Source organism: Lottia gigantea (assembly GCF_000327385.1).
Source record: "Lottia gigantea unplaced genomic scaffold LOTGIsca_2, whole genome shotgun sequence".
In the NCBI taxonomy this organism is placed as follows: Eukaryota; Metazoa; Mollusca; class Gastropoda; family Lottiidae; genus Lottia; species Lottia gigantea.
The window spans coordinates 1,221,340-1,244,933 of NW_008708400.1; the positions used below are offsets into that span (position 1 = coordinate 1,221,340).

The 23,594-nt window shown below is 34.8% G+C and overlaps 2 protein-coding genes across 2 annotated transcripts; both read right to left on the reverse strand.

Moving 5' to 3' along the window:
* Positions 1-5,387: 5,387 nt before the first annotated feature.
* On the reverse strand, positions 5,388-6,638 carry LOTGIDRAFT_152666 (hypothetical protein; the record flags this gene model as incomplete). The annotated part of the gene is made up of 1 exon (XM_009053189.1): positions 5,388-6,638. One exon carries the CDS (start codon positions 6,636-6,638, stop codon positions 5,388-5,390), a length of 1,251 nt encoding a protein of 416 aa, XP_009051437.1.
* A 7,170-nt stretch (positions 6,639-13,808) lies between these two features.
* On the reverse strand, positions 13,809-21,537 carry LOTGIDRAFT_208751 (hypothetical protein; the record flags this gene model as incomplete). Its single annotated transcript, XM_009053190.1, has 12 exons — positions 13,809-14,697; positions 15,731-15,844; positions 16,829-16,969; positions 17,230-17,329; positions 17,550-17,740; positions 17,951-18,087; positions 18,423-18,569; positions 18,717-18,877; positions 19,518-19,722; positions 20,087-20,203; positions 20,840-20,937; positions 21,257-21,537. The coding sequence occupies 12 exons, from the start codon at positions 21,535-21,537 to the stop codon at positions 14,518-14,520; spliced, it is 1,872 nt and encodes a 623-aa protein (XP_009051438.1). The 3' UTR covers positions 13,809-14,517.
* Positions 21,538-23,594: the final 2,057 nt, after the last annotated feature.

Genomic DNA, 23,594 nt, shown 5'->3' on the forward strand with positions numbered 1-23,594 from the left:
ATATTGAGATAAAATTATAGATTACAATTTGGTAATGCAAATTTAGGTTGCTATGTGCATTGTGCATATTTGTTTTGTAATGCTTTTTAATCCTTAAACGTAATATCCATGTTACTTTTGGTATGCATGTTTTCAGATATTCAAGAAGCAATGACAATTAAAATAACTCCATTAAAATTATCATTTGGTTAGCCATTACATGATTCGTGGCATAAATTACTATTTTTTAGGTAGATGATGCCGACTTTTTCAGGATTCTTGATAATTTGTTGTATATACCAACCGATATAATGGTCGAACCGCACAAGTGTGTAATAAAAGTTCCGTGTGTTTCAATATTGCACGCTTGGAAAGGGGGGGGGGGGGGGGGGGGTATTGCACTATAGTGCGTCAAGCCTAGAGTTCAACATTGAAAACCTATAGAAACACGGGACTTTTATTACATGCCATTTTTCTTAACTATTGCCTGTTTAATTAATTTGATTAAACGCATAATTCATCATATAAATATAGATTCGACCTACTGTCATGTAATCCTCATGAATACGGGTTTTGACATGGTCTTATTAAACCTGTATTACACTATTGGGCTTCGTGTTGTAGGCTTGGAAATGAGATGGTGTTATTTAAATCTGACCTATCAGATCGGTAGAACGGGAATAAGATCACAACGTCGCTTTGCGGTTCGAAGAGATCAGAACACATTATTTCCAAGTAACATTCGGAAGTTATGTTTGATTTTCTCTTTATCGAACATCTTACTCAATTCTGTACCGTCCAAATAAATCAAAACATTTAATGACACTCTGTTTTTCGCAAACACAGCGTCATAACAAGTGATTTGTTTTTATTGGCGGAGATTTTACTAGTAAGACAGCAGGACCAATTTTGTTTGGACAATATTCAGCTATGAATATGTATTGTTTCTGACTTGTGTTACCACGGTAAGACGAATGAGGGCATGGTTTGTCGACAGGGGAAAAAACGTGATCACAAATGATCAATTCATTTCACTACCCCTGATCATTGATCCAAAACAACAGTCAACAGTTTAAAGTTTACAGATGTATATTATATAATGAATCACAAATGAAACATTACAATGATAAATAGTAAAATTGCAACATAAACCTGAGGAAGGGTTTATTTGGTGAAATATTTGACGACTGCTACCATTATTACTGTAAGTGACCAATACATAGCGATAGCACTTGTACCTGAAACGACCATTAACATTTTTATAACAAACAATCCGATACTTCGCTACAACCATTCAACCCCAAACAACAATGCGTGTCTATTGAACGGTTATCGTCATTTGAATTCGTGTTAACAGGTTAAGGGGTGCTAGTGTGGGCTATTGTGTTATGGTGGACTGTGGTTGACATGAGGCTCGGAGCATCATATTGCATCCCATCTTCACATTGTCGAGCTAATACGAACTTCGTACTGCAATAGTCACCCTTCTTGTATCTTGGAAGTTTGTAAATGAAGCGATATGGATTGTACGCTAGCGAATATACAGCCAATTAGAGACCTCGACAGAAAGTCTGTGAACACAAAGCGATAATCCTTCAACTCTGATTGGCTGTATTCGCTGTATCCAATCAAATCGCTTCAATCCGTGATACAAGATTAGTTGACATTGACATTGTGAAAATGATTGCATCCAAAGTATTTGACATTGGTAAAACGCTCTACTTCACTAAAAAGTAAAACATCAGTAAACGGTTGCAGCTGGCGTTAACTGCGATTCTTCAAGCATCGTTTCAAAAAGCCGAATTTTGTCATAGCAATTCCAGAAAATTCGACGTTCTCTGGACTAGGATAAGAGAAGTTTTCCTGTGCATCGCGTAATCCTTTCCCGACTATTTCAAGGGGACCACCCCTCCTCCCCGCCCCCAAATAAAACACCCAACAAAAACTGAAAAAAATATGCCTCATACCACAACAAGAATAACTATAGGCATTAACTGCTGCTTTGTATGATTCGTCATCTCTTGTACAATCTTCATCTCTAAAACATTGGAATAGTTCCATTTTCTCTCTGTAATGGTAAGAATGTATCGTTAAAGGGAAAGAATCACCATCTGTTTGATCAATAGTACCTCAGAAGTCTCAGAAACAGACCCAAATCAACCCCTGTAAATGGCGAACCATGGCCTTGAAATCAGTATGGGATAGCCTATGTTTTGCAAACATTGGTCCAATTCATTGAATTATGACCTAACCTGACCTAATTTCGCTTTCATTTCATTTTCATTTTCATTTGCTATTCCAATTAGTCAATCTTCACTTTAGTTTACTCACTCGCATGACTTAGTTGCAATTCCAGATACAATACTCGACTTCCGAGAAAGGCATGTTGATACGCCCAAGGCACACTGAACCTCTCCGCAATTCACACAATTCAATGCTACAGCTGAAATTAAAATGAAATAAACTAGTATACCCTTATTATATATGGGCAGTATGCAAAATTATTGATTTATACTTCCCCGGTCGTAACTGAGCCCTGAACTATGTTAGATTCTGGATCAGTAATACTATCAAGTGCTATTTAAACATTAATTGTTATTACATGCAGTTATATAACATCAACATTATTACTTCTCAACTCCAATTTGTATCAGGCTTCGAAATTGAGCAAATCAAGATGTAGCAACCCAACAAGCACATGGCTATTGCAGTCATCGAGGCACACTGACCGACAGAATGAATCAAGATTTCCAAGAAACCAAGGCTATAGTTCTTACTGCATTGTTACAAATGAGATTGCGACCCTAGACAGACCCAGCGACCCTTTGAATGTGTGTTAGCGACCCAATGATTTGAAGACCAGAGATACGTTATACATTTACATGTATACACTTTATTCTGTATTCTGTCGAAAAGGCAACGTGAAACACAAAACATGTCAATAAAGATTTTTCAAGGGCACTTTTTTCCGATTCTGAGTATGTAACTTCTACATTTGTCAATATTACTATACATTACTGAACAACTACAACAGATGAATAAAAATAAGCCAAGTACTAACGATCCGGACCGCTAAACGAAACCCGAAATCCAAACAACATATTGGCGAAACATTAGTGGTTTTAATCAATAGTCTGGAATGCTAAATTCCCTCCGTATTTCCGACCATATATAACTTAAACTTACCCAACAAGGCAATTAAAATCAGTTGTTTCATCATGACTGTGGAATGATAGTACGTCTAAAGTAGCTGATATGAAACGAAATGCTGTGAATGAATAAATGTTTTTGCCCACAAACAGTAGCAAAATAAAAACGAGATATTGGTTGGCAAGTAACAAAGAAAAGAATATAATAGAATATAGCGTATGTTTTTTTTGGGTTGTTGTACCCCATTTTAGTAGTTACATAGCAACTTTTCATCCATTGATAAGTATTCATACATGTAAATCAGAAAATATACTGATCAAAACAGACAAAAAATATCTTAGTTACATACGCCAGCCTTTGAGTATCCAAAAATAGTTTTCAGAGCAGCAAATTTGTAAAAGATAATGTTAAGTCAAGGGTTCTTCAACCATGTATAATATATGCATACAGAAATTGTGTCAAAATAAGATTTCTTGGCCTCTTCAAAACAAATAGGCTAATAACCCCATATAAGGTCGATTTTCGCCTAGAAAAATCTGTACAAGAACATTTGTACTCAGCACAGAGTATATACGACGAGGGAAATATTGCATGGGCTTAATTATTTAGACAAATGTAGGATAATATGTGTGCCTGTAGCCTGTAGCACGCACTCGCATTCGAAGGACTTGTGTTGCCCCCCAACATGGTTGCTAATACAGGTATGTATAGCAACATCAAATTCGGAACTCAGGACCAAATATAATGTAATCGCTGTGGTATGATAGCCCTTGAAGACTTTCCACTGCCCCCCAGCTTTGGTGAGACCGTGACTGATAAATATGCATGTCTCATTGCCATCTTAGGTGTCAACTTGAAATTTAGGTGATGAATACCGACAATATCAACATCTACGTGTGAGCGTATAAAAACTTCTGTCATCCAATACAAAACACTCGAGTCAAAAATAACCCATCAATAGATATATATATATATTCTAGTGAATTGGTCATTGAACACCATATATATATGAATTTGCCAGTGAGTAGCTTTTGATCTATTGACTGGAAATAGCAATACAATAATATTAATAACTCAAGTATTCATATTGTAAGAAATAGATATAAATGCCTCAATTTTAGCTGCAATCCATAATTGCTCTATGGGGATATCAATGACGAGTCTAATGGCCACGATACGTTTTGATAATTAATTTCAGGGATGTTAAGGTTTCCCATTCCCAATTGACAATACTTGTCATAACAATAGTTTCAATCAAAGTTTTGTTTTTTCAGGAAAATCAAGAGAACAATAATTAAGAACATTATTTTATTGAGGATGAATAATAAGTACTATTTTAAAAAGAAGAAAATGAGAATTGTTTAGCCGAGATAAATAAATAACAACCATAAATTATCACGTCCACTTGAAGTGTGAGTCTATGAAAGAATCTTTTTGTTGATGTCAGATGATCGACTATGCATGGACTTCTCAAAAGAGATGTACCACAAAGTGTTACGAAAAGAGTAAGCATGGTCTACTTCGCACGCGACAACCACCACTACTATAATATGCAGTCATTTCTCACATTCTGATACTGTTAATGTAACAAGGGAGGTAACTTCATATCGTGTGCCAGTTTTCCAACACTAAACTATTATGTATGAGAACATGCCTTACATTTTTATGGACCCGAAAACAGTTCGAGAGAAGCACAATTAAATAATGATTTATTCATGGTTTGCTAAGAGGCTTTCTAACCTTCTTATTTCTTTTTAAAAATGAAACGGAACAAGGATATGTTCACTGGCGTACAGTACAATCAAATCGTTGCATTTACAAAATACCGTGAAAAAAAAGTGCCTTATGATGTTAGAGTATAAGACTTCACTTTTGCAAAGGTTCTTATACAACAATAGCAGTTTTTGCAATAGTGACATCATTTGACCATAGTTTTACTGGAATTGCAAGAACCACTGACGTTTGATTGAAAATTGGAATGGTGCAAAACGGTGATGTAAGTGTCCCCTATATACATAAACATAAACCTCTTTACTCTCTTTTTGATGAAAAGCACACTGTTTATGCTGTGAATTTCAGGCTTTAGTTACTTACAATTCATAATGCCACAAAATCGCATGGAAATTGTTGAGTTGCATTTTCCAACATAAGTCCATGAGAAAACACGCATCTCAAGATTCCAAGGTTGTTGCAATCCTTTTGAAACCACTTCCGTTACATAACTGCCAACATATTTTTGACAATGAATACCACCACGGTCATTTTTGTCTCACAAATATTTTCTTGATTTCAGATCGAAAGTCTCCACTACATAGAGCGTAGATAATAGGATTGGCAATATTGTTCAAATAAAAGGAACGAAACAAAATGCCGGTGGTGGCTGACACTGACAAGGAAATGACAGTTTCCACGTCGGAAAATGTAAACACCATAGCATAAGTAAGATGTGGCGTGTAACTGATACAAAACACTACTGTCACCAATAACATCATCAATATTCCATTATTGTTATTCCTTTGTGGTTTGGAAGTTTTGTTATTGGCACCTGTCTCTAAAATTCTAGTAGACGAATTACCCGATTCGGAAGTTTCCATACTTTTCTGGTATGCTTTGCTTTTAGGAACAACGAGGAACATGTTAGTTTTTACAGTATCTGGATTAGAGTCATTTATCCGTATCGTGGATGGATGTTGGTTATTATGATGGAACACTGTTGGCTTCGGAGCGGTTGGAAATTCTTCTGCTTCGCTGACCCATAGAGGAAATGTTTCTACAGTGGACAAGACGGTTTTTGACTTAAATAGTTTGTCACTTGGCGGAATCGTGGTACCACTTTCTTCCTTTACCCCCGATTTCATAACAGAAGAAATCGCCACTGATCTTTTTTGTTTAACAACCTCAGTAAAAACCCTTTTTCTGTTCACTAGAAACTTCGATAACATACCATAAAGTGTGGTCATTGTTACCAGGTTAGCGGCAAAGAGGACAAGTAACAAGATATGGTAAGCAGTCGAATATACCATAAAATCAGGATTATGTATCCCACACATATGAATCGTGACACCCGCCTCGGACACAATCGTTTTATTTTCAAACATAACTAACGCGGGCCATGAAAGACATAGAGATGGAACTAGTGTCACAAATCCTAAACATTTTGCCTCCTTTGGTTGTAGTGTTCGTCCTAGCGGTTTTGACACTCCTCTGTAACGAAGCACAGCGATTGTAAAGAGCACGATACTAGCTGAAAACACTGTTAAAGCGATCAAGAAGCACGAAGATTTACATAGAATGGAAAAGGGCAAAATATCAGGTTCAAGTGTTCCCAAGATATCCATGGGCATATGAATTACACACGACAAGAGATCATATATTCCTAATGCTGTTACCAAAACGTTGAATGCTGATGATCGATATTTGAAACCAAACACGTATATCACCAATAAATTACCAACAGCACCAGACACCATTAAAAATCCAATGTACGTGACAACACTTGCGGTTCCCATAATGCCGTTATAGTCGTAATAATATTGTATATTTATGAAGCTGAAAGGAAAACGGAAGCATTTCAGTTCTTCATTGACCTGTTTTTGTTACATTCTCACATGGAAGAGCTAGGAAAATAAATCGGTTGACCCTGAAAATTGAGGTCGGAAACCTTTTCATTCCCTGGAAAAATTACATACAAAGCATTTCATTTATTGACTTTTGAATGTTGATATTTAGAAATATTTCAAAGCAGTAATTTTGTAAAACGATGGCCAGTATCAATGTATTTATGAACAATAATATCGGAATGAAAACGATTGGATAAAATACAGAAGTAGATGGTAGTTGTAGAAGCCTGGAGTAGTTGACAAAACATAGAATGGTAACACATCACACTTTATAGATAACAATTACTACTTAAAGGAATAGTATGCAAAAACTTTTTGGTGTTTGGCTTTTAATGACTCAATATTATAAGTTGAAACCTTGAGATTACATAGGAGACATATTCCCTACAATTAGGCGTTTATTCAACTTAAATCCATACAGTAGTTTTCTAACCGCTTCCAAAAAGCATGACGAACTGAAAAAGTTTAGTAAACATTTTATACAATTTAGGCGTTAAAAGATTAGCGGCTGGATTATTTTAGGTAAAACTTTCAGATATGTTAAAGGTACACATTTCCCTAGATTTTTGTGTATAGTGTTTAAATATAAGACCAAACGGAAATTCAACCTGCAAAGAAAACTTGATAAAGACGAGAGTAACATCGTCGAGACGTCGCATTGTTGTAATAAAGCAGTAATGTAGTCCATAAAATGTGTTGTGTTATTAAGTAAAAGGTTAATTAGGACATTTTAATTACATGTAGTTGCAAACATATTCCCGCGCTCTAGGCATACATCCGTCAAAATAAAATTGAATGTCAATTTATTTAGCATTATTGAGTTGACGTTCCAGAAAAAAGTTAGCAATTAATTGATTTTAACTAAAATCGACAAATAGATGCATCACTGTGGCAACGGCATTTAATATTTACTTTCTCCTTTTTTTGAAATATGCTTGCCTTACATCACTAAGGAAATGTCTTGCAAGTTCAAAAAAAAACTTCAATCGAAATTAAGATCAAGATATCCATTCAGTTCAGTTACTTGTTTAAATGAAACGAATTAATACATCAGTGATGTTAGTTTAAAAATGGTTAAATAAAGATAAACATCGTGAAACAGATGCCTAGTAACACACTACCAAGAAATGTTACCTCGAAATATTCAGATTTTCCAAAAGCAGATTTAAAAGTGAATAGTACGGTGAACAAGTATTTGTTTTTTCTATACAGTTTTAATCAATAGAAGTGTGAAGTATTATTGCTTATATTGGCATTGATGTTAAATCAAAACTAATTTACAAAAAATTAATATAAATTTTAATATACAATTGGCCATTGGATTTATTTATAAAACTGTCACATATTTTCCTTTTAGAAAAAAATATATAAATTATAATTTGACAGTTTTTTAAATGTATACTACCGCTTAATATGACCAAAAATTTGAAATCTCTAAACTTGGCCAAAATGAGTTACCAGTAGACTTACCTGGTGTCATACAACAGAATCCCTTTTATAAGCCAATAAATCAATAAAACTAAGTAATAATTCATAAGTAATTTTGAAACATTCTTAGAAGCGTCATTCAATAATTACTTAGTATAATGGATATGTCGTCCTGAGATTCTATGCTATAGTCTTTAGTCAATGCACGTGGAAAGTCCAACTGATTAATGTATACAGTGGTTGACCAAGTTTGAGACATTAAATTTTATGTCAATTCAAGGGGTGGTATTCAACATAGCAGTCATTAGCAAAAATTGGGTGTTAAAATTGTTAGATGTTTATAATTATATAGGTGGCGTAAATTCGGATTTTTGTATTTCAGGGTTAATACTAATGACCATAAATTTGAAAATTACCAACATAAGACCAACCTGACCAAGTTTGAGACTTTAAATTTAATGCCCATTCTAAGAGGTAGTATTCCTTTAACATCACGCAACATTAACGAAAATCAAAAAGTTTAAAGCCTTTATATATCGATCTACATGTAGACAAGTATAAAACATGTATTACATTTTACCTGAGACCAGTATTTAAGGCGTACAATGGCTGCTGATCTGATCGTTGGCCTATCAAAATGTAATGACCACTCCAACACTTTTCAAACTACCAAAACGACTACCAAAAACTATCTGGTCTGCTATATCAGCTTCTGGAAGCGAATGTTGACTTGTCAAATACCCCTCAGCCACCTAACAATAGTATCATGCGAGTTCAAAATTCTTTTAATTCACGTCCGGTACGAATACTTCATTTGATAGTGTATAGGTGGGAATAGACCAGGTAAGGGGTCCGGTGCGGTGCACGGTGAAGAATAATCGATAACTAAAATAGAAGAAGGAAACACACGAGGAACGGGTCCGGACACGATGCAGACACGATTCGTTTCTTCCATTTTCTACTGCATCGATAATACCGCACCGTACACCGTCCCTCGTCTATTCGCACCTTTAAGGTGAGTTTATCGAACACGCGGTATGCGTATCGCGGGACGCGGCAACGGAATGCGGAATAGAGATTTTTTCGCTCCAAGCCATTTTCCTTTATCCGTTTACCGGACCGCGTTACGCGGTATGGCTCAAATGGCTCAAATCAAGCCATCACCATTGTGATGTACTGGTTATAAACACCAATCAAACAAACAATTCGTCTAGAACGTCTCTTCCTTGCTATCACATAGGCCTCAACGGCGATGATTACATCCCGTTGGATTCGGTTGCATCGTGTTTAAGAAGGAACGGACCAGATGGGCGCCATGCTTATGAAACTTGAAGTGATACCGCCACGTTAACGCCTTCCGATAAATAGAAGTGCGGTATATTTACCGCATTTCGCATACCGCATTCCGTTGCCGCGTCCCGCAATACGCATACCGCGTGTTCGGTAAACGCAGCTTTAAGCTGCCAATAGACCCGTACCTCGTGTGTTCACTTTCGTTTGTAACGATCATTCCGCACCGTACGCTGCACCGGGGTCCGTACCTCGTCTTGTCCTGGCTTAACCGTTTAGACAATACGGACCCTAAATATTGACGTGAAATTCAATAGTATTATGCTTTACGGTTATGAATGAGTGGAGATGGTTAACAATTGCATAGAAGAATTGCATTTAATATTGAGAAATGAGTGCTAGACTTCATTCAATAATCTTAATATAATTAAAGTCAAACTCTGAGTAACAGCATGATTCAAGGTTTGTTTTAAATATTTCTATATCGCTCTACAGTTGTACTAAGCACTATTCTAACAGTGAAAATATTTTATCATTGTATTATATAAATACATGTAATCGATTGCTTACCCTGATTTAATTCCTAGAATACCATCCAGCTATATATCGTTTGTAGTGCAATAAGTGTTTAGACGTTCACATTGACATACTCAACGCATATTTCATATTTTGTGGTCCATTAGGCTGACTTTTGTGTCTATCAAAATCTACTACTCAAACTATTCAATATTCCAGATAGTTCCTTTTACATCAAAATCTATATTTCACATTTATTAATTATTAAATGCTCACACAAGCAAAATATAACTAAAAATAGACGAAATGTTTTAGTTGTAAATATAGTGTTAACACTGAACTAATGTCATATCTATCACTTAAGTCCAGGTTAGTTAGTAATCAAGCTATAAAACTACCATTAAGATAATAAGATATCTTATAACATTTACATGCGTAGGTTCAACTTCACGATTAAGGAACCGTCCATATGAGGATGAAACAGTGTGGAGTTGAATGTGATTGTTGCTTTAAAAGACGCCCCCCGCATCTAAGCGATTACCAGTTGATATGGTTGCGAATAATGAAAGTGGTCATGAGTACCAAATGCAACATACAACTGCATTCGCAACTTATGGCCGCTATTCTTATACATCATCAAACTCAACTGGTGATCGCTTTTGTGTGAGAGTTACTTAAAATGATGTAGTTCCAAAAAAGCTGTGCTTTGAACAGTGAACAGATCCACTCCATTATTATAGTAATGCATCTAATAACAACTTTACGCCAAGTCACAGAAGCTAAATTATGATATAAAAGAACTTTGTCTGATGCTCATTACTGTGCAGATACAGTATAGATAATAAAAGAAACGAATTAAGGACCTCATTCCACTCGCAGTTGAACAGTTCGTCGAATTTAGTGGAAATGATGCCAAACTTGTTCTGTGTGAGTTTGTTGTTGCCATGAACCGATTTTACCAAGTCCAATAACAAACAGTTTTGCTTTATGGATATAATCCAAGTTAGTAAAATAAAAAATTTTCCTTTCCTGAAAATGATGTGTTTTTTACCGCTGCCTTACCTTCCGTCATTACATACTGAGTTTTATAACAATACCAATAACTATGTGTGTAATACTTTCAGTCCTTTTAACCAGTGATTAGCGACAATGAATATTGTAAAGGATTTGTTAATACGACACATAATATCCTATAAACATGCCATTATCGGACTGGATAACATTTCTAATAAACAATTTGTTCAAAAGAATAATTCATGTGAACTCTAATCAAATTGGACCCACAAGGTTTGTTTCATGCGTTTATTATATTAAATGGCGATTCGTATAAAACAGGCACTTTAATCCTAAACTTATTAAACGCAAATTAACGAAATAGCTAAATGGCGGGTATTCTGTCCAGACGACGTAACATGAGAGCCAAAGTACAAGTCGAGAAAATTACCTTTAATTAACGTGAAAAGTGAGGTTGCTCTTGGCCTTCACATAATGTTGTTTTCACTGCATTAAGCACGTTTTTGTGGTTTAAAAGGTATGGTTCATCAATTTAGGGAGAATCGTACCATGGTGTCAGAAACGGACATTTTTTTTATTTAAGCTCACCAGTAAAAGTATTCACAGCTCACCGTCGAAATTTGAGCATTCTTAACCATGTGTATCCGTGTTACATTGCCGAGTCGTCTGTCCTTGAACTCAACCATGTTGGATAATCAAAAAGTATACGACACAGTATTTAATATTATAGACGTTATCAATGATTATTTTCGGGTACCAGTATGACCTAAATGAAAGATCTTTCTTCTTAGAACATCAATTGGTCCAGTTTGAACATTTTAAAGTTTGACCAAATCTAGTTTGAAGCTGGTATTCACGTAGAGATAAAAACAATCAATATTCAATTTACGAATGACGTAATATTAATAAGCAATGAAGATAACTTATGCTAAAAAATATTTCTCCAGACATCAGGATTTGAAGCTTGCTGGAACTATTTGTTACCTATTGATTTTTACTGTTGAAAGAGTCTCTAAGCAGACTGGTTGTAAAATCCATGCGACCAGACGCTTTTTAGCATGTCAACCTTCCAACCAGTACCTCGGCAGTAAGTAATCGGTTAGAAACGCGAGGGATTTCGCCCAAACTGAATAAAACAAATGTCCCTTGACTGATATAAAGATAATAGGAAGATTTGCATAGTATATTCATATGAGGAAAGAAATAGATTCAGTATGTGATTTGTCACTATTATTCCGCTATGATCTATTCATTAACCTTAAGTGAATTCTCAACCCAATAAAACTCAAATAGGGTCAATAAGAATATAAAATGATATTATCTTTTTTAAAAGCTATGTACAATATCTAAATAGAGATATCATAGACTCGGCCATTAGAACTTTATAGATGGATTTAGTATAATGATTATATCGTTATTTGTTTTCATTATGTACTGTGTGTATATCTGATATATTTCCCTTTCGACTATTACTGATTAGCTTAGCTTAGCTTGCTGCGGCCAACTATGCGAGACAAATTTTAGAAAATAGCATTAAATCTCCAAAACAGTTCTGGTAAAGTACTAATTAAATGCCAAAATAATGCCAAATGATATAGAACCGCCCCAGTGGTTCTCGCAGGTGGATGTCAATGACAACGAGGTAAATTATAGTGATGTGTAATAAGCATTGATATGCTCAGTACATAAAAAGGGCCCAAAACAAAAGTTGAAATGGGGAAATTTCCAGCCTTCCTACTAGTAAGGTTTTTACTAAAATCCGTAATAACTCAATGATAAAATAGTAGAAAATCTAGCTGGTTTTCGAAAACACTATTCTACAACCGACAATATATTTAGCCTGCAAGGTATCATGAGTACCTTACAAAGAGCAGTGAGAGGATTTACTCTCAATTTATCGGTTTTTGTAAAAGTTTTAAGTTGATCGGCATAACAATCTGTTTGAAACACTGTTAAAAAGTGGCATTCGTGGAAAATTATTAAATGTACTTAGAGATATGCATTCAAAATGTCGATCTTGTGTTGTAACACCGTTTGGTCTGACTGAATTCTTTGATTGTTGCACAGGAACTAGGCAAGAGTTAAGCCCCCTACTCTTTAGTTTATACATAAACGAATATGTAAAAGAGTTAAAAATTGAAAATTGCATGGGTATTTTATCTCAGACTTGGCAGAATATGTATTTTGTCTCATGTTTGCAGACGACATAGCAAATGTTGCAGATACGGTATTACGACTGCAACAGCAAATAAATTTGTACTAACAGCCAACCTTAACAAAACAAAAGTGGTTGTTTTCCGCACAACGACATTAAGATATGTGAACTTTTGATGGCGTACCTCTTGACACTGTTCCAGAATATAGGTATCTTGGAATTGTGTTCACCCCCAAACTAATATGGACGAAAACAAAACACAAATACGGGTTATGACGAATGGGGCGTGGTTTGGACACGAAAGGACAAACCAATCTGTTGGGAATAGTTGTGTTTTTGTCAGTCTCTTTAAACAAAGAATAAAGAACTGTAAGTCTGAAATTTTCCCCCTGAATCTCCCGTGGAAACACCACTGCTGGAAATAGCTTTTACGAACTTATTTCCCCTGACACCCCTTTCAATTCTTAAAGGAATACTAAATCTTTGAATGGACATAAAAAAAAAGTCTCAAAGTCAATAACATTGCTTGGACTTACCAGGTGCCATGACTGAAGAATAGAGTCTCTATACATTACAAGTATCATTACTCAGTTTTATAGATTTAATGGATTATAGTATTTATAGAGGAATTCTGTCATATAGTTATGACACAAGGTAAGTTGGATTGATTTATTTTCACAAAATATACTCAGTGGTTTAAATGACTTTTATAAAACTCAAAATATAAAAAAAAATTATAAATGTAAATGTGTTTGTTATATCATATTCCTGGCGTTCGCTATTGCCAAATTTGATACAATTCATGAAAAACATCTCATGAAAAGAAGCCAACCTAAAGTATTCATTGATAGACTTACTGAAGTTATCCACATGTCTAGTTTTCAATTATTCATTAACTCTCGGCTTATTTTGAATAATGGTTGTTTTTGAAGAATTCTTATCCACTTCGTCCATTAATGTTGTAAATTTGGCCTTAATATAGGACCAATATTGGCATAGAACGCGTTAATCGAGTAAGGTTTACTTTGCGGCTAATCTTAAAGCAGCAACTGGATTGTCGACGACTGCTTCCTACTCACAGATTCCGACATCAGGGATAGTCTGATCAAACACAAAATTTATTCAACCTAGGCGCATCAGAGACTGGAAAATCACACTTGCAGCCAGTTGTCGGTAGTTGTTCATGTCATATGCAATGTTGAATCTGACTGTCTAAATGAGCTTGTGGAACCTGACCATGCAGTTGAATAAAGTTGCTAGTTGATCCTTAATTTTGGGATATCGATGCTTTAAATAGCCAGTCGACCCTTAGTCCACCTTGGTATGTCTACACATATGCACACTTTATTTTTATTATAATGGCAACTATGTCGAAATAGTCACATTTTTCTGTAATAAGCTGGCTTGTCCATATTTACGCTGGTCTGATATAGCTTCTATTTCACCAGTATATTGATTACGGGCTACGCCTTGAACAACTGCCATATAAGTTGTCCTTTCTGTATATTCATGACCATATTTTGTATTAAGTGTGTTCATGATATTCTAAAATTGAAAACAAAATCTATATTACTTTTACTGATTCACCGAATAGTTTTTTTTAGTTTTTTTTAGCGTGGAATAAGTTACACCCAAAATATGCATGAACGTGGAAAATTCGATAATTTTAATTGTATAATGCGTTGTTCTTAATCAGAGGATCATTTTGTTGTTCTGATGCCAAAAAGCGGTTTTCAACCTGAAGGAATTACTCCGAAAGGGTAATTTTGAAATTTCGGGGGTAATAAGGTACTTATATAATAAGGATAATTATATTTAAAGTCGGTGTATTCAGTCAGGCTTCATTATCTGACATGGAAAAAAATTGCGGGGTGAACCTTGGAGAAAGTCACAAAATAGTAAGGATTTATAGGAGAAAGGGGGTAATGCAATCGATCGAGGAGCCTGAGAGGGGTAATAGAAAGAAAACAAAATATTTTATCTTTTTGGTAAAATTATAATATCTTGTACTAAAAGTGACAAACTATATTCCACGAATCAATTGCTCTAGTATAATTAAATGCTTATGTGCAAACATCCCCATTAATTTGAAGATTTCAAACATAAACCAATTAATTGATTTTCTATCAATCTGATTCTGCTACATTGATTTAGTTCGTCATTATTTTAAGAATTGATAATGTCTTTAATAACTTAAGAAAAGAAATGGTACAATGTTGTCTCAAACTGTGAAGCATTGTTTAATACAATATAAAGTCATTATAAAACCGACACTTGTTTTCTACAAAACTCATTATGTCTTTAACAATATTATTATATTGGAAGCTGTAACCTTTAACAAGCCCAATATTATGAAATATTACCAATTAAAGATCTTATATTGCCTTCTATAGTGTCGACAATTTAAAACACTATTCAGACCCGTAAAAGGTTCCACATTTATTCCAAGGTTTAAGAGAGAGATGAACAGATAGCCAATTTTTTGCATCATTCAAATTTCCCTTCCGACCTTGCTGGTTCCAGTAATTTCAGGAAAAATTGGAATCTTTGACAGAACAAAGGTGACAGTAGTTCTTACTTTGGGAAAATTTTCTTCAAAGATGATATGATTTGGAATTAGTTGATGATGAAATCGAAGATGTTCTATGGCCTCTTTCACTGTCTGTTTAAACCACAGAATTCTTGCTGCAACCTAGAATATTTTATTAAAATAGCATTACACGTGTTATTCTTATTAATTTAATGTCTGTCGTAAATACTTTAAATATGTTTGTTGTTTATTCACGACCACAGAAAATCATCAACACTGCCATTCTTCAATCTACGAGATTTAACACTTCATGCAGTGTGTAACCTACATTTCAAACTTCATAATATATGGAATACATAATGTAACCAAACAAGAAAGATTTCCCGATCATCTGCCCTTCCTTTTAGGACTCACTCCACTAAAACATTTTATGCAATTGATTGCAAATGTAATACAGGCTATTTTTAGAAATCTTCTTTCTCTCTCCCTTTTGGGGTTTTTGCATGCCTATTTTTGGGTAAAATTTGATCTAGATCTGGAATTTGATGTCTGAAATTGCATTATCTTTCAGATTTGGTGAGGTGATGAGAGGCCTAAAGGCGGAAGGCTAATTCTAAAAATAGTCGTTTTGTGAAGTGCCAAACTCTAGCGGATGAGTATAACCAGAAGTAGTCTACTTTCAATTTTAGTAACACAAAATTTTCATCATATAATGAATTTTTTCAGAATTGGTCAGGCATATTGGAAAGCTTTCAACGAGATTTCTGGAAAAAGTTATAGAAGGTTGAATTTCGTGTTTTAACATGGGAAGAGATGGCAAATGAAGTGAAGTGAGTCCATAAACACGGCGTGTATTTTGAAAGAACAGACTCCTCGGTGGTGTTGTCTCCCTTAACGTTCAACCGTTTTCAGTCTGGGTTTATCAACTTTACACCCCGAACCACTTTACGAGAAAATCCACATAACAAAACATGTTAAGATAATTATGTTTTTTTTTTTACCCACGGCTCCCCTTTTCTCGATTGTGATAGTGGGGGCTTCAATGCAATGTGCAGTAAAAAAATATCATTTCTTTCTGCCCAGGTGATTAAATTAATCACGAGGATGAACCGGGAATGTGATAAATGATTATCAGAAAAGTCGTACCTGGGCATTAACTGTAGTTATTCTAGCACCACCCGATGAACCTATTACCAACTCCACTTCTCCATCTTGGTTAACAAAGATAGCGGGTGCCATAGAAGATAGTGGCATTTTACCAGGCGCTATATAATTTGCAGATTCAGACTGAAAACAAAAACATGTTCAGCTTGCTGTTTCAGAAGATTTATATTTTCAGACATCAACCTCCGGGGTTTCTTTTCATCAAGCTGCAAAACCTCATTGACAATGATATCTCTTACATGATCAATGTGCAGGGTCACAAGACTATAGAACGCTAGTCAGAGATCAGAAATGATTTTGAACATAAATTCTCTAGTCAAACGACTTGCATAAAATCATAATTTCTTTAAGCGATTCAACCCATTTATTGAAGCATAACATACCTGTAATTCGTCCAGTAGTGCATAGTCACCTGCGTGGAAATCGGCCATTTCATTATTCAAAATAATACCTGTAGATGGCGAATATAACAGCGAACCAAAGCTTCAAAGGTAAAATCAGCAATTTAAATATTCCATGTGTTATGTGTTAATGACAGTTATTTTTTCCCAGGAATATTAAGGGATCTTAAGAAATCTTCGTTGACCAAGATTTAGCTTCAGTCAGTAAGAATCAAACATCCAGATTTCAGAAAACAATAATAGTGAGTCGCACCGACACAAGCGACACTCGAGCTATATAAACATTGACTGATAATACTCACTAATAATTGATGGTAGATGTAACAGATACAGCATCACCATCTGGAGCTAATACTGAGATATGTGATGTACCATAACTATCCCATGGTTTACTAGTTATATTCGTATAATAGGATTCGGAATAAGTCTGGTTTGTGTCTATTTTGCTTCTTAGAAGTTCGGCATACTCTGGTGACATCATTTTATCCAAAAGCTGCTCAAAAACAAATTTAAACATTTAAACGCAAATCCTGGAAAGATACGTATGTTTTGACGACAGTGTGTCAGTGTCAAGCTAAATAAAATTGCGTTCTTAACAAAAGCCAATTTATGTTGAATGCAAAACGGAAGGTCTGAACCCTGTCTCTAAGCAAAAATCTCCAAAATACATTACGCAGTCCAGCATCAAATCTGGAACGCTTACCTCTTCCAGATCAGTATACAGAGGATCTCCTAGTTTCAATCTGTCAGCATAAACAAATTTAAATGTTTCAATGATTTTATGGTACATGGCAATTTCTTTATCAAGGCTGCTGAGATCTTCGGGTGTAAAATTAAAACCTTAAAAACAATTTTTAGCATTAGACTGCTATCTGCTATTCGGATGAATTTATCATTTAGATTTAAATGATTCCATTAATCGGATTTTTTCTGAGGGTGGGTCCTCTTAGAGGATGGGGCCCGTGAAAATGGTACAACCAGTCTCTGGTAGTTTTTTAGCCACCGTTCAAAACAAAATTAAGACCAGTACCGATTTGTATCTGGGAATTGTTGACAATTATGTGATATCCACTGCAAACAAAAGACAAAAGCTTTGCAATGTGGGTTAACTCCCAGCAATTTTTACATAATCTTTGCTAAATGTTCGTAAGTCATGTTCAAAAGCATTTTTTTACCTTCTAAGACACGTAAAATAAGACCCATTACATGACCTCCACTAGGAGCACCAAGCGTATACATTGTAAAGTTTCCATATTTGTATGTCAGTGTTGGTGTTTTCCGTAATTCATACTTATTGAAATCTTCTAAAGTTATAATTCCATCTGAAAGTATAAATAAATACATACCTCAAACGATTAGGGGGTTGGTATCACGTAATAAAATAAGTCTAGTTACGAACTCGGTTTGTAACTCATGCTCGTAAACTAACTTAAAATACAATACAAATAAAATTTTCGCACAAAACTCACCAAAATTCTTTATATCCTTGACAAGGCGCTTTGCTCCTTTCCCGCTGTACAGATAGTCAGGACCTTCATCTGCTATTCCTCGTAAAGTTTCAGCAAGTACTTTTCTGTATACAGTACTACCTTCTTTCAATATTTTACCATCTTTATCACAGTATATTTTGCTGCAAATTACATAAGACTAACAAGTACTGTTGATAGTAACAAGGATTTCCAAATTAATGTCTTAAGAATATAAATTGTATGTATAATTCATTTATACTCTTCACACTAAAAATAACGTCAACAGACTTCAGTTGTGTGACTCGATATGTCAATATGAACATATATATATAAATATATAATCTATTCTGTAATGCGATCTGACATTTGACGTTCTTGAGGAGCACCTTATTAAACAAATCATGGGATTCCTATATAGGTTCGAAAAATTATCATTAAAATCCGTACAACATATTGACGAAACATTAGTAGCAGCTAATGAGCTAATGCACTTTTCACATGAGGAAATATATCAATCATAAGTGAGTAGTATTTCATAATGAAAAGTAGTATCAAGTGTCTAGAAGCGTAAACATTTCTTGTCTGGCGCCACACCAGTCATAGCTGCTCAACAAACACAACAACTAGGAACGCGCAAAAATTTAAGATATAGCGAATTTAATAAGTTCAAGGGACGTAACTGATAAAAATACGTATCTCAAATACAGTATTGAACGCTTTTTCCACGATGTCGTTTGTTTGATAATTGTGATTAGTTCTCAAATGAGAATGTATTGAGTTCCCTACCATAGTTCAGGATACATTTCTGCAATGGTTGAATTAAAATCTCTTTGTATTTTTTTTCGAATGAACCTTAACCCACGAGCTGCAGATGCCGATAGAGCAGCACCTTCTTCTGCCATTTCAATAGAAGTCAAAAATAAACTTTTCCATGGTAGCTTTCCATGTCTTTGGTGAGCTTCCCAATAAGCTTTCAGTTCTCCAGGTACAGCAATTGATAGTGGTCCTAGAATGAGAAGTTAGTTAACATCTTTGGTAATGGTTATGCCAAAGGAACCATCCTACCATTCAACGTATTGTTCCGGTGGTGAAGAAAAATCATATATGAAATATAAAGACTTTAGCACTCGTTTTCAGTGGTGTTCTATAGGAAACTAAGGTGAGGGGGAGAATAGGGGCCACAAAATTTTTCAAGGGGGAGGGGTGGTGGAGGGGGGCACAGACCATTCTTTTACTATGTAATATGATAAAAAAATTTGAAAGTGGGGGCCAAGGTCAGACCAGCCTCTATTCTGGTTTTTTTTTTTTTTAACATAGACATGTGATTCTTGACAGGGTAATAACCAACAATGTTCTAAATAACAACTTACCAAACAAAAATGATTCATTGATGTATTTCTCTCTTGTAGCCGCCTTAGGTGCAATTTCTCTCCCGTTAATAACATCTACTTGTCGTGATTCCTTATCATATATCACCATAAAGCATCCTTAAAATACACACAGTGATACTAACAGTTAGACACATGTGCCTGATTACTGAGGCTGAAACTTACTGTCAAATGTGATTATGTGGCAATCCTGGAAAATGGCACGTATTTATGTTCTAAGTGAGTTTATAGTTTGAAATACTATATTTAAATAGGTATTACATAATAAAAGACCAATTGAAGCCGTATGAGAACGAGGACTTCAGAACACCTTAAAGCTCAATGATCGTACTTAAAAGCATCAAAGTGGATTTTTCCTGTGTAAAAAAACTTAACATGTGGCAAAGCCTACAGAAAAACAAACTAGTTTACGTGCCACCTTACTATGGATTACTAGTGAGAATATCAACTTCCTGATAGGCTACTTAGAATAAATACCGAATACTTACAGTAAAAACATTAAACAAGATAATTGCTCACTATCTACCTGCTATCACTAACCAGATTAAAGATAGGTTGCCTTACTAAATACATTTATAGATGTCAAAAGGTGAAACATGGTTCTTTACACTTAATCTATTTGATAAGCGTTTTATTGGTTAAATTATGTATGGAAATTAAAGGGTGATTCCCATAAAACAAAACTTTAAAGAAGTTTCCATAGAAAGTAAGAAGGCTACAATAGTCATTACCCACCTCCTCCGATACCCATGCTATGTGGCTGCATAATTCCATTACATAATAAAGAAGCTATTGCTGCATCTACCGCTGATCCATTCTTGGCTAAAACATCTCTATGCAACAGTAAGGAATAAATGTATAAATAAATAGAATCAAAGGCAAAAACTATGGGCCTATGCAGGGCGCAATATAATTATCAATTAGAAATAGAGCCTCGCCCAATACATGTATACATTCATGGACGATGAAGATTCAACTATGAAATCTTACTCAATAATTAAATCAATCAATATATTGTGCAACTATTTTTGTCGGGTTTTTCAGAAGTCAATACAACAGTCAATACAACACCACATGATGTGAGCTCATAATAGGATATACAGATCTGTTGCCCCGATCACTTTTAAGATCCATATTTCACATTAACCTTACCTTCCAATTTCAGAACACTTTGCATGGTCTGCAGCAACAGCCCCGATGGTGACCTGTTTATAAGTGATATTGTTCTTAATGCTTTCAGTAACATTGGATTCCACATTTGTTTCAAGGTATTCTTCTGTTGTTAATTTTGAAGGCACAGTTGTTGGTCTTTCAGATTTTGAGCTTTTGGGTTGTTTCTGGACGGTAGATATGGTTGCAACTTCAGATGATTCAACAATAATAGTATCAGTCAGCAAAACATTGGTTGTCGCTTTAACACTGCCAATATCCATAGAGTTATTTCCCATCGCTTGTTTGGAATTGTCTTCAGGATTAGCTGGAATGGCGCTGTCACTCACAGCTGAACTGTTCGATTTAAACACATCAGCTGAATGATGTCTTTGGAAAAAGGGTAATCCGAAACCAACACCTAATCCTATAGCTAGTAGCCACACTAACATGAAAATAATGATTATGAGCACTAAAATTGAGCGCTTTTTGGACCATTTCTTATTCTTTGGCTGATATGAGGTAGGTGGTGATGTGTGAGCATTCAGAAGGCTGAAAAATATTAATAAATATATGCATTTATCATATAATTTAGTGATAATATTCATAAATGTCAGTTAAATTTATTAAGAATCAGAAAACAGATACACGTCTCTAGCTTTTTCATTTACTAGTATGCAGAAGTTTCTTATATATTTCAATTTAAGAAAATCTTTGGTACCTGGCACATTTGTAGGCTTCACGTATTTTGATATTTCAACTAAGCAGCAGCTCAATGAATTAAATTGATCCCAATTTCATCGACGTAACACCTACACCTTTATTGCTAGCTATTATTAGAAATATTCATAGAAAATTTCAAAAGTGATCTTCTCTTATACCTATTATTATTAGATATTAAATGTTGATGAATATACAGAATTATTCAGGATTGTTAGCGATTAAATTAGGTCTTTGGTGCATTATTGAGATATATTAGCACCCTATAAATTATAATTTGGATTTTGTGATCGGTTAAGCATACTGACGAATCACGGTTGCTCCCTTTCTTCCTTGCTCAAAATTATATTGCATGACGAATCTAGTTTGTCCCTTTTCTACAATTCCGAATTATATAGCATGACGAATCACGTTGTTCCCTTTACTCCCCAGCTCATAATTATATAGCATGACGAATCACATTGTTCCCTTTACTCCCTCGCTCTGAATTATATTGCATGACGAATCTCGTTTGTCCCTTTACTCCCTAGCCCGGAATTATATTGCATGACGAATAACGTTGCCCCATTTGCACCCTAGGCCTGAATTATATCACAAATGCTGCAGCGTAAACAAATGATAAGCCTGTTATGGTTTTCATTTCGTATTTAGTTATCAAGATTGCCAATCAACGCCTTCCAAGATCAAAGTTTTTAAACAGATGTTAAAAAAACTTGTGTTTATTGGGGTAGCATTACATTCTACAGCTCATAAGTTTACAAAGCTATCAATTGCCAGCATGGGTTATTACCAGAATGTTTAACTTTAAATACTTCTTATGTTATGATAAGTGACATAACGGAAGTAAGTACTGTAAGTAATTTATTAAAGAGAAGGTTGAAATGATTATCTATTATGTTCCTTTTACAAACATAATCTTGCAGCCCGTTATTGTGTTGAGCAGATGCATGTTTCAAAAAATTTACACTGGAGTACTGTTTGATCATTAGATTTGTCATGAATTAGGACCCTTGGCTTCGAGACAACATATTCATTGAAATGCATTGATTCAGCATGATAATAACCACAACTTAATCCAAAATATAAAATGATGAAATTCTATGACGAAAGGAAAATGTAACCTTTGGCTTAGTTCGTGTTCTTAAATTGTCAGCTTTTACAAAACACTTGACATAAAATATTTTGTCTTTGTTTTAGTTGAATTCAACGCTTTTTAATTCGTATGCTACTTTAAAGAAATACCATTTCCACAATAATTGAAGGTGAAACAAGTTTAAGATTGCTTTTCAAAATAGCCTCACAGAATTACTAGAACATATGTTAAAAACTCTAAACATTGACTATTGATATAACCACTATCATAATACCATTACACTATATAGTGCGAGCTTTTAAGTCCAAATATTTCTTTGTATTCCATTATTTTCACATTGATAGTTGACCAAACCTGTACCAATGGGACAAGAACAACATGAAACCCAATCTTATTAAATTTGATAACAATTTTGTATCCTTTTTGATTTCTGATGTAATCCAAGAAAGGTCTGTCTCCAAGGTAGTATTTTAAACCAATCAAAGAGTCATGTAAAACCCAAAATCTTGATCAAATAAGGAATTATAG